Genomic DNA, 11,559 nt, shown 5'->3' on the forward strand with positions numbered 1-11,559 from the left:
CGGTCCTTTGATAAGTTCTGGGTTCAGCACCTTCTGCCACCTGTGCTGACACTGCACATCCGTGCGATTCTGCTGGTCATAGAGAAGGAGTATTATTTTATCCAAGTTACAAAAATATTGGTGCTCACAGAGAAAGAGCAGAAACAAAAATATCCTGGTTTGTCACCAGTCTGCCACAAGACTGTGTTGCCAAATGCTGTTTATGTTTACTACTCTGTCTCTGTGCCTGTGTGTATTTGTGCATATGTGTGTGCAGCCACAGGCCTGCTACTTACAGTTAATAAGCTTGCAATGAGTTTCCAGTCTTCTGATCCATGAACCTCAACAAGTTTTTTCAACTTCTCATCCTGAAAAAGACAATGCATGTTATAGTTTGTCAGATATTTAATATAAGTCCCTGCAATCAGTATCATAAAATGAGCATAATAGTCTGTGAGTGTGGTTAGACAGACAATACAAAGGTGCCCAGATACCTGGGAAGTGATCATTTCTCAGGAAATTTCTGCAGATGAGGGAAGACTTATGACTTAAACAAAAAAGTTTTCAATTGTTTAGGCCAGTAAGCGTACCTCTTCTCGTGTCCAGCGTGTTTTACCAAGGTGGCGTTTCCCTGCCTTGGCAAGTGCTCCATCATAATCATGTTCATACATCTCAGTCTCCTCATCATCCTCCTCACTGCTGTAAACACTGCAGACACAGACAGACAGCAAGAGAAAGAGAAATTTAAAAAAAAAGGTGGCGGCTGTGTGGAAAAGAAGTGCAAGATAATAGAAAGGCAAATAATAGCACAATAAGTACCTGTCTATTCCCAAACTACTCCCTAATCTTCTCTTTACTGAGCACATAAAGAACTCGGCCTACTCTTTAACTCATCAGGTGTCAACACAGACAGAACCAGTCATTCTTGAAGTTTTGGGTACAGGCATTTAGCCAAGACACCCACAGGGGGAAAGAGAGAGAGAGAGAGAGAGAGAGAGAGAGAGAGAGAGAGAGAAGAAGAAGAAGAAGAAGAACAGCAAGTGAGAGGGAGGGGGATGGATGAACAGGTTCCAGTGTTTTTGGTTTCCACAGATACTGGGATTGGCAGATGTGATCATAATTTCATGACCCTGACATGTTCAGACCTGCAGTGGCATTGTGCAGTACAGCCATGCATGCACGCACACACACACACACACATCAACACCCAGTGGCTTTTTAACCAGTCAGAATAAAGAGCATGGATAATGTGGAAGCTAGGTAGGGTACTTTGTTGTCATAGAGTGCAGCAGGTGAACAGGAACCCCACTGAGGTGTGTGTGTGTGTGCTTGTAGAAGAGGATGTTTATTGTTAATATTCAACTTTACATTTTGTCCACTTACTCAAATGCATGACTACCTGATGAACACCACTGACCATATGGAGAAATACAAAGAAAACTAACATATTGTACACATTTATGTTTAAAGCAAGGAAGCTTAAAAATATTAATGTAGGTCAAAGTCTCCCATTTTAACACACATACATGCTTCATGTATTTTAGAACAATAAAAAAAACTCTAAAACATGCAAACAGAAGAAGGTGAATGCAACATACTCAGCTCATGTTGAGAATGATGAATCAACTGAAAACTGCACCATGAAACATTTCAATTGGTGATCACTGCTATTTTGTCAACCAGGTTTCTTTTCAGGTTATCTGTGTCAAACCATGAGAATAAACCAATAACCCGCATTGAAAGTTGCCAAACAAGCTTAAAGTCTGTAACCAGATGCATTTCAGAGAAAGGTCGATGCCCATCAATAAAGTGTACAAAACGATAAGTTGGTCAGAACGAGTGAGGATTCACTGTGTGGCGATTTGGTATCAAAACAAATAAAATACAAAAATGAAGCCGCGTCTCGAAACAAGTGCACAGGACGCTGTAAAAACCAGTTTCCAAAATAACAGTGGGCGCCCCTCGCTTTCAGAGATGCTGCGGCAACGTTCACGGACACGTTTCATCGAGGCGGGTTTAAAATGACCTTTATGCCACCTAGATTTTTATGTCAAATCTTATAGTTAAACAAACGTGCAAAGCATCTGTCTCTGTGTGTCTAAAGGGCGATGATCACTAGAAAAACCAAAAGACAATGACAAAAATATTTTCAAACCCTTCATAAACCAAATTTAGGATATGAAATTACTTCTTGCAGCACACTCACGTCTCTGTGGACAGAGGCAGATATACGTAACGGTGCATACTCTTTGATTTTGTATTTATTACAGGCTCCTATTAAAACCAATGTCCATGCGTGGCACACGCCTGTCCATCCGCTTAATGTTATTAACCCGCGCGTGTGTAAGGGACACAGACGCTTACAAAGAGCGAGAGCCCCCTTTCTGTCTCACCACTGACAGCAGCGCGAGGAGCGCACATGCCAGATGACCACCTGTCATGGGCGCGCGAGCGAGACACCCACCCCACTACGGAGCTTGAACGGACGAGAAAACATAACGGCTCACACAGAAAGAGCACAAAAATAGCAATAGTTGACAACAAAAAACATCAAGTCTGTCAGTGAGGTGCACCCTGAACATCTCAAGCTCAAGTTGCATTTAACAGAAATGATCGTTAACACAACAAGAAAAACTAACTATGTCTAATACGCATATAGGAAAAAATATGAACGCTATAAAGTAGTAGATCTGCTGATCTTACCTGTTTCTCGGCCGCCGAGCCATGTGAAAGTATGTAGAGCGGCTCGCAGGTTGCGCTGAGCACGTACTTTCGCTATCTCCGCAGAGTTTCTTCTCCCGGTGAGGAGTAGGTTGACATTAATTTAAACTACAGCAGCCTCTACTACTGCTCCTCCCTCCCCATAGATCCCGGCACATTTGGCGCTCTGAACGCGTGCGGCCCACTGCGCATGTGCAATAAAGTATAGTTTATCACCATCCGACGTCTTACAATGACTTTTTAAGAGAACAAGAGAAAATTTAAACCTTTGGTTCACATATAAGAAAGCGAATACAAATGCTTTCCTTGGAAACACATCAACCTGTACCTTTTTAGGTGGAAAAGAACCTGTAGAGTACCATCTAAACCAAAATCGATTTGATCCTGCTTAGCATGATGTACACCATACAATTATATATATATGTCATCATGAAAGGTGGCTTGATTTTATGTTAGAAATGAAAAATGGTCAATTGGGTGATAATTGGATAATATAGATAGGTCTTTGGATAACACTGTAGTCTTTAGGGTTACTGTGGGCCAACTTGATGCTTTTAAATTTACGAGGCGTTCCTGAATGCACCGGGCCACAACACAGTAGACTTGTCAAAGGCGCGTTTTGGCTGGCAGTGCGCGCTAAATGCGTTTTGTCAACAATTTTCGTGAGTTACTTCTCTTCTGCTGAAAAGGAGAAGGAAACCAATGCATCTGGACGAAGTAAACAATTGCAGAATGGTTTCTGGCATGCGAGGAAAGAAAAGTTGCAATGCTTTGTTTGTAGAGGGCCAGCTGGTGTTAAAGATACAGATGTTTCTCCGTGATAAAACATGGGCCGTCTTATCGTTTGGTGATAAAGTGAGCTTTTGTCCTCGCCTAAGATAGTTAAAGAAATGCAGCGAGACTTCATCTTGTGGGAATTTATTGCTCATAGGACAACTGCCTTTATGTTCTCCCAGTTGTTCCTCACATAATCTTACTAGCTCTTAATCGGCAGCATGCTGATAACCTTTGACTTTGGTTCAGTATAATCCACATCTACAGTAAACCAGGATCAAGTTGAGGGTGCTTTTCAGCAACCATATTTTTGATTTTTTGATTTGATTTATTCTTTCAAACATGCAGAACAAATGACATCAACACACACATAATTATACAAATCCAACCAATGCTGATTCAGAATCAGTTTGCTTATACCTAGTACATGTTTGAATGGAGTAGGAAGAAGTCAGACTTATCCAGTCCTACCCCATAACATCAACATTTTAAGGATGAGGAATAACAATGCTCCTTTTAGTTGTATTACATAACCTCTGCACTGTCCTGTACTAAGGGCCCACCATGAATGTATTATGATTATTTTGTTTTGGCTGAGTTCTCAACCCTCCCTGCACCAGAGCTGCCGTCACTCAACCATTCATTGCAAAGAGGAGGATTTTTAATGCTTTATTTGTATAAATGTGTCTTCTCGTTGTATTAGTTCCTCCATACACGACCATATTGTCCTGGTCACTTGTAATTATCATCACCTAAACCAGGCTATTGTCCCTCAGTAGTCATCATAATAGTTGGCTGATAAAAGGCTACACACACACACACACACACACAGCCTGGACTGCAAATTTCACTGTTTGATGCTACATGGTAGACAGAGTGCTCAGTGAAGTAAAGCACTATGTGAATGCAGAGAATGTGAAGATGTACAAGACTGGACAGGGATTAAATGAAGTGCAGCATGAAATCATTATCTGTGTATAATTCTTACAGTCTAATAACTTTGGTTCAATTGTTTTGTAACATTACAAATGTTGGTGTTTACTTTAAATGCCAAAGGGCTACATCAAACTGCAAGCCTACAATATAATGGTTGCCTAGTTGCAATCACCTGAAGATTTCAAATCCAGTACACACCTGTGTACACAAGCATTAGTCACTTTTGCTTGGAGGTGGTGGTACTTCTATTCAAATCCAGTTTTTAATTATATAGCAGCTATTGTGCAGGATTGAAATATAAGATGCTCCGCAAAGAAAGAAAGGTAGGTCAGTAAAAGAGATATGGTACAAAATTCTCTAAAACACCAGATAACATGACAGAAGTTATCATAAAAAGAAACATGTCTTAAGCTGGTTTCTGTGCAAGCCCTAAATGTGTCTTTTCCCTCGAGGGTAATATTAAAAACTATATGTTATCTGAAACTGAATTGAAGGAAGGGAGCCTGAGCATGCAAATTTCCAAATATAGTAGGGTGTGCAGGAAGCCTGAGACCCATTGACTCTTAGCTTAGGACATTTGCATGGGCGCAATTGGACAAGGTAAGAGCAGTCATTGTGATGGCTGGCCCCTTTGCAAAGCATTGTGTGCACAGGTTGGTTCATTTGAATGATGTTTAATGATGGCCCCTGGGCTTGAGATAAATTGTCCCACCAGGCTTTCAAATCCAGTGTTGGGAAGGCCAAACATGAGTATTGTTATTTGTCTATGTGTGTGTGTGTGTCAGAGTGTATGTAAAGGCCTGCACTGGGGAAAAGCTGATCCTAACTCAAACAGGTAATGAATGTTTTCCTCTATGGTTATGTGGTTAAATAAACTAACATGGTAACTGACATGCACTTGGTCTTTGAATTATTATTATTATTGTTATTATTATATAAAACATTACCTCAAACCATTTGCCAACTTTTGGGATGGACTTCACCCCTCATCCACTTGTTTTTGTCTTCTAGGATTTATCTGGTGTCAGATTTACATGCTGTTGTTGACATTTACATTAGTTTGCCTTCACTTGATTCCACTATTACCACCCAGTCACTAGCAACCATTTTTGTGCATCTCCTAGAACTGAATATAATTCATTTACAGAGAAAACATAATGGATGGAAACTATAAAGCTTATTAGTCATTTAAATATATACTTTCTAAAGAATTTAAACAAAGCACCCATCCATCCACTAAGCCACTAATTTTTCTAGCAATCTGCCCATCCATCTGTTTAATCCATCTAATCAGTCCAACATTAATTTTCTGAGAAATCCTCCTTGCCTGCCACAAATTCATTGAACATACTTTTCATGAAATCTGTGGCCACATCAGCAGCACAGATTTGACCAGAGAGTGCGTAAAAAGACATTCAGAGGAAACAAATGTTTAGATCCTGCAGAGGTGTGAAAATTCACACCTCAACCTTGCTGCAGCACAAAGGTATATTTAATTTCACTCTGATATATGAGGTGACATGTTTTCTCTAAATGTGGCTACATAAATAAAGCAGAAAACCTATTTAAAAAATCTATTAATAAAAAGAAACAAGCAACAACAACATCACATAGTGGTATCATTTTGTGTTAAAGACTGTTAATCAGGTCTGTGGTTTTTTGAACTGCAAATTGTTGTGGTAAACAAGGAAAACGTAAGATAAAAACTGCAAACACTATCCTGGTTATTATGAGGCTGTTTCATGCATTATTTTTCACTTAGGCAATATGTTCCATTTCCATTACATATCAGGTGCCTTTTGATGCCTTTGGTTTCAAAATGTCCTAGAAACATTTTAGTGATGCAGAGAAAGAGTTCTCTCCCTGTCACCTGCGTGACCTTGTAAAATGATCATGTTTGTGTCTGTATGCATGAGTTCCATGTGTGCGTGTACACTTGTTTATTTTGACATGTAGATGTGTAACCAAAACTTCAAAACGCAGGAAGTGGAATTTTAGAAGGGAAACCTCCACCCACTCAGAGATGCAAACATGCACGCGCAGACACATATGCATATTCTTAACCAAAGGTTAAACCGTGTGCACAATAAATAATAAACTCCCCTCCTGCTATGAATGATCCCCCTTCTGTTCTTACTAACCTCCATCAATTAATGCTATTCTTCATCAAACTGCCAGTTGGAATATGAGCCACTCATTGTGAAAAGGTCTTCACAGTTACCTAAGCAGACATCTTTCTTTATTCTGCTCTATTTTTAGATTGAGGAGACACACCAAACCTCATATTTCATTTCACCGTGCAGATGTGCAAGTGTATACTTCAACTGTATCACTGGTATCAGATTAGTGTTTGACATTTGCCACTTCTTCTTATTTACCGGAACATGGGCTAAGATCAGGACAACACAATGTATAAAAAAATACACAATAATACACCTGCACATATATTTATGACTATAAAGTTTATAAATATGTAAAAACCCATTCACAGATAAACAAGTGAAACTTGTAACACACAAGCACAACATTTCTTTTCCCTGTGTGGTAGACCAGCTATAGGCTAGGTTTCTTGTACAAAGATAGTTGGAAAAAATGATGTCACTCTTTGGGTGCATGTTTGTGCGAGGTATAGAGTGTGAGCTCAGATGGGCAGGTCTGTAACCATGGGGCATAACCTTTGACAAAAGTGGTTTAGATTTTCACACCCCAAAGATCATAAGTGGGACTGAAGTTGCGTGTGTATTTAATTCAGTGCACTGCTCATGGCCTCCTCATGTTTGTGCACAGAGGAAAGAGCTCTTATTAATCTGTGACACTGTGCTTCTTTTGTTACAGTAATGACATATCATCAATCATAAATTTTAAAGTTTTTTTTTTAAATAAACCTGAACACTGTCTGCATGTAATCTGCAGCCTATATTCACTACCTTTATCATCATCACCACAGCATTCATCTCCATCATCATCATCATCCTCAGGAGGCTTAACCTGCTGGGTTTTCCAGGAACTGATCTAATGGCATATTCAGGCATTAACCTCATTTCTGCTTTGTACAGATATAACGTAGCCTACATCTATTCCAACTGTGACCCCAGTGATTTATGATACAATTATGGTGTACATTTATTTCCCTCTGACTCATTATGATATTAGCTTACGTGCATCCTTTCTTTAGTTGATAAACATCAATTCTGCAAACTTCTACTGGCTGAGAACAGTTTCTATCTGTTAGCGACGTGTACATCGCTCATTTGGGAGCTCTGTCCCCAGGCCAGATGGTTGAACTGCAACAGGAAGTTACGTCCGCGAGGAAAATTATTTTTCCAAGAACAACTTTTTAATTTTTATTTTAATGACTAGTTTGCTGGCGAACTAACAAAATATGCAAATGCGCAAAGTTATACATTTTTGAAAAAAAAATCGATTTAATTGATATATTTTCGAAGTTGCAGAATCAAATTTGAGCTACCTGCTGCCGTATTTTCACACAGTAACAACAACAGCAGCAGCAGCAATGGCAGCCGGGCAGTGGGACACATGTCACAAAAATCTGTGAGCCGGAAAACACTTGTGCTCGGGCCGAGAGGAGATACGTAGTCAAAATGTCTCGGCACAGAAATGTCCGAGGGTACAACTACGATGAAGGTATATAATCTTAAGGAAGCGCTGATAATAGCTTAAACGTCACGACAAGGCCCCAATAAGCTAAACTCGTTAGCCGCCAAGCTAAAATTCACTATTGTTGATTGTAGCTTTAGCAGCTAGCATTAGCTAATGTAGCTGGTACGATAATGTCGCGTCACTTGGCACCAGGCACAAGATAAATTACACATTAATAGGAGTATGTTCTTTTGTATCTAAGCTTTCGGGCTAATGTTATAATGTCAAAATTGATGTGTTAATTACTAATATTGCTGCTAATGTTTACATTTATATACTAAAGTTAACGATAGCTAGTATGCTAATGCTGCCATCCTAACTTGGCATTGTTTTACTAGGAATCTTACAAGATTTTAATTCTGCGCTGCATATATTTCCACCCTCTGACCTTATGCCCATATTAAGCTTAACGTTACCTATATGCAGATCTACAGTCAACGTTACATAATTACAGAAAATGTCCTCACTTACAATGTACTGTTTGTATTGCATTCTGTAAAACTGCTGACAAGGCAGAGACAGCTGTCACAGAAGACTTGACTACAACTGCATTTCTTTAAACGTATATGTTTGTGTAAGTGAGAGGAGAGTAAGCCATGAACTTCAATTATATTTTTCCAGACTTTGAAGATGATGATATATATGGGCAGTCGGTGGATGATGACTACTGTATATCACCAGCAACAGGTTGGTATCAGAGAATGCAGGATTCATGGTGCATTAGCTGCCCTAATGCCACACTATGACAATTTAAAGTGACATTAACAAATATATATGATTGCTTATAAACAGGCAACATTAGTATGTGAGAATTTAGTCTCATGTTTTTGTTTCTCTCAGTAACTTGTTTTTCTTAATTTTAAATAGGATTAATGTGATCAAATGACGACTTATATCATATAGTATTAATCAGACATCACAGGCCCAGACTGAATCTGTGCCCACAGAATTCTGACAATGCCTCTACAGATTTTCCACAGATTTTAAAAATAAGGTAGAAACTCAGAATGTAAGCATGCGTATGCCCCTCCGCCTCCAAGCCATGGATCTGACATTCACATCTACTTCACACGTTGACTGGCTAGTTGCACATGTCTGTCTAGCACATATTTTTTAGTACAGAACAATTTGACACTTCTCATGTCAACCTTCTAGAGCTGTTAAAATGTTAATGTCTCCTGATGAGATTGTCTGAAAAGGTGCCCCATTATCTCAACCCCCTTCTCTTTTTTTATGCAGTGGTCGGTCAGTAGCATGCGTCTAAAGAAATGGAACTTTGTATTTCAGTGGCCACGTGTCCTTAAATCTTATGTTGGTGGAATTTCCAACAAATGTTAACAGTGTCTTGAAATGTTGATAAAATAAAAAATTCTCAGTGTTAAAAGATCATATAAAGTGATATCTGTCAACCTGCTCAAGATTATTTTAGTTGCTTTAATGCATTTTTGTGCTTCCTTTTGCTCAAAAAATAAATGTTAGCTAAATTAATATTTTCTCTGTACATTACAGGCAAAAAATAAATAAATTGTTGATTCCATTTGGGCCTGCTCATCACATTGTTTGTAACTGGGTAATAAGTAAAGATGTGTTTGGTTTATTTAGCGAATCAGTTCATCTACTCACGTCAAGAGAGGCATGCACCAAAGGAGGAACCTTTAGAAGAGGAACAATATGGAGATGAGGATGTGCCTGTGTCTCCTACCATCAGCCACAACCTTGACCCTCTTGATCAAGGTAACATCATCATAAAATCCATACATGTGATGAATGACAGATCTTCCCGACCTTCACCTTTTTTATTTTCTTCAGAAATTTTGCAAACTGAAGATAAAAAGATCTTGACCAGAGGTTTTTTCCCTTGTCTATTTTACTTTATTTAATCTAACATTTTTCTGGATGACAAATAAAATGTCTAAGCTGTGTGTTGTATTTTGTAGCAAAGCTGTATTCCTGTCTGGACCATATGCGGACAGTGCTGGGCGATGCAGTACCAGACTCGGTCCTAACCCAGGCAGCCATGACATATGGATTTGACCCACAGAGGGCCCTGGATGCAGTCCTGTCTGAAGACACTACTAAAACAGCCCCCGTTTCCAGAAACACCAATGCAGAGACGGCATCAGTTGCAAGAGTTAGCCAGGAGAAGGAACCGCTTCCACAGAGAACCAAACAAGAGGCCGTGGCTGAGAAAGGTACACCTGGAGCGGATCAAAATGCACTAGGTTTATTTGTCAGAAGCTGTTGTCTTTGACTGGTCTAACATAGTTTAGCATCTGTATCAGTAATCATAGTCTAACATATGTTAGACAATAATTATTAGTGGCACATATCACCTGTTCAACATTCAGTAGCATTTCAGTATAGTCACTCTTTTTTAAGGTTTTTGAATGTTCCAAATTTTATATTTTTGCTTGCATCCACTGTAGTATGCTCACTTTAATGTAGTCAGGGATATAAATTAATGTAGTCACAATTAAGAAATATGTATAAGTGAAATGGTTAATAGTTGTAGAGGCCGGTGAAGATGTGAGTGTTTGCCAGTTAAGAGGGCTGTAAATACAAAGAGGGAAGCTGTTACTACTTAATCTAAGTTATTAATATAAAATAAGATTCAGATAAACACAAGAACTGGATTGTTACATAATGAGCTGGTTTGTTATTGAGATAGAGCTCTGTGATATTGGCAACATCTAATACTGTATCACATTTTTGACTGAATGTCTCTGTTCTTTTTGCAGAGCTCATTAGTATTCGGTATATGAAAGCTTAGCAGCAAGGGGCTTTCACTGTTCATTTCACTCTAATATATGGGGTGACATGTTTTAGTCATGCAAATGTTTAACAAAGTGCCTTCTTTCTGTTTTTTCCCCCCTCTCGTTCATGGTATGATTCATCTGGTCCTCCTGCCCCTCCTCTTCGACAACTTTCAATTGGCTTTTGTAAGGTAAGGAGCCTGCTTGTGTGCTTGTCACACAGACATTATATCCAAGGCACATAACTCCCAGACCAAACATACACAACCACATGTGCCAGCAAGTGCACCAAACTTGCACGACTTATTTCAACACAAGGCTGACCCAGTCATTAGGAGTTCTGAAAATCAAAACTTAGTTGACACAAAGCGAGGCTTGGGTGCCCCCTTATTAAACGCTCTCACAACAGGACCTAGTTCTCTGTCGTCCATGATGTCTAGTCAGAATAGTCTGTCATTGGGAACTTTGGCATCTTTAAATATGTCCCCAGAATCTCACAACTCATCTGCTTCCTCCCTCCTTTCAGTTTCACTCAGTAGTCTGTCACTAAGCAGCCCTAAATTAACAAATGTAAGCTCTCCTCTTGATGCTCCTCCTGGGTTTGGGGGTCTGTCAGTCTTGCAGAGCAACCCACACTCAAGGGGTTTTGGGACTGGAGGCAGAGCCATAATGGCTGATCCTAAGGGAAGCCCATCATTGGCTGACTTAATCAAGGAACATTCAAATCGCAGCCCAA

General features: G+C 39.4%; 2 protein-coding genes across 2 annotated transcripts in view; one reads left to right on the top strand and one right to left on the bottom strand.

The window, feature by feature from the left end:
• myb (v-myb avian myeloblastosis viral oncogene homolog) overlaps positions 1–3,225 on the bottom strand; it is a 9,264-nt gene extending 6,039 nt beyond the window's left edge. Inside the window, exons 1-4 of the mRNA XM_020593329.1 lie at positions 2,683–3,225; positions 570–687; positions 276–347; positions 1–69 (exon numbers count right to left, since the gene is read on the bottom strand). The exon at positions 1–69 is cut by the window's left edge and continues 1 nt beyond it. Of these exons, the coding sequence (XP_020448985.1) occupies positions 1–69; positions 276–347; positions 570–687; positions 2,683–2,705 (282 nt within the window). The 5' untranslated portion in view covers positions 2,706–3,225. The remainder of the gene's footprint in view (positions 70–275; positions 348–569; positions 688–2,682) is intronic.
• Positions 3,226–7,745: 4,520 nt separating this feature from the next.
• Positions 7,746–11,559, top strand: part of hbs1l (HBS1-like translational GTPase) — a 23,788-nt gene continuing 19,974 nt past the window's right edge. Inside the window, exons 1-4 of the mRNA XM_020593443.1 lie at positions 7,746–8,055; positions 8,692–8,757; positions 9,673–9,804; positions 10,008–10,262. Of these exons, the coding sequence (XP_020449099.1) occupies positions 8,013–8,055; positions 8,692–8,757; positions 9,673–9,804; positions 10,008–10,262 (496 nt within the window). The 5' untranslated portion in view covers positions 7,746–8,012. The remainder of the gene's footprint in view (positions 8,056–8,691; positions 8,758–9,672; positions 9,805–10,007; positions 10,263–11,559) is intronic.

The sequence above is a fragment of the Monopterus albus genome, unplaced genomic scaffold (assembly GCF_001952655.1).
Source record: "Monopterus albus unplaced genomic scaffold, M_albus_1.0 scaffold19.1, whole genome shotgun sequence".
Classification (NCBI taxonomy): domain Eukaryota; kingdom Metazoa; phylum Chordata; class Actinopteri; order Synbranchiformes; family Synbranchidae; genus Monopterus; species Monopterus albus.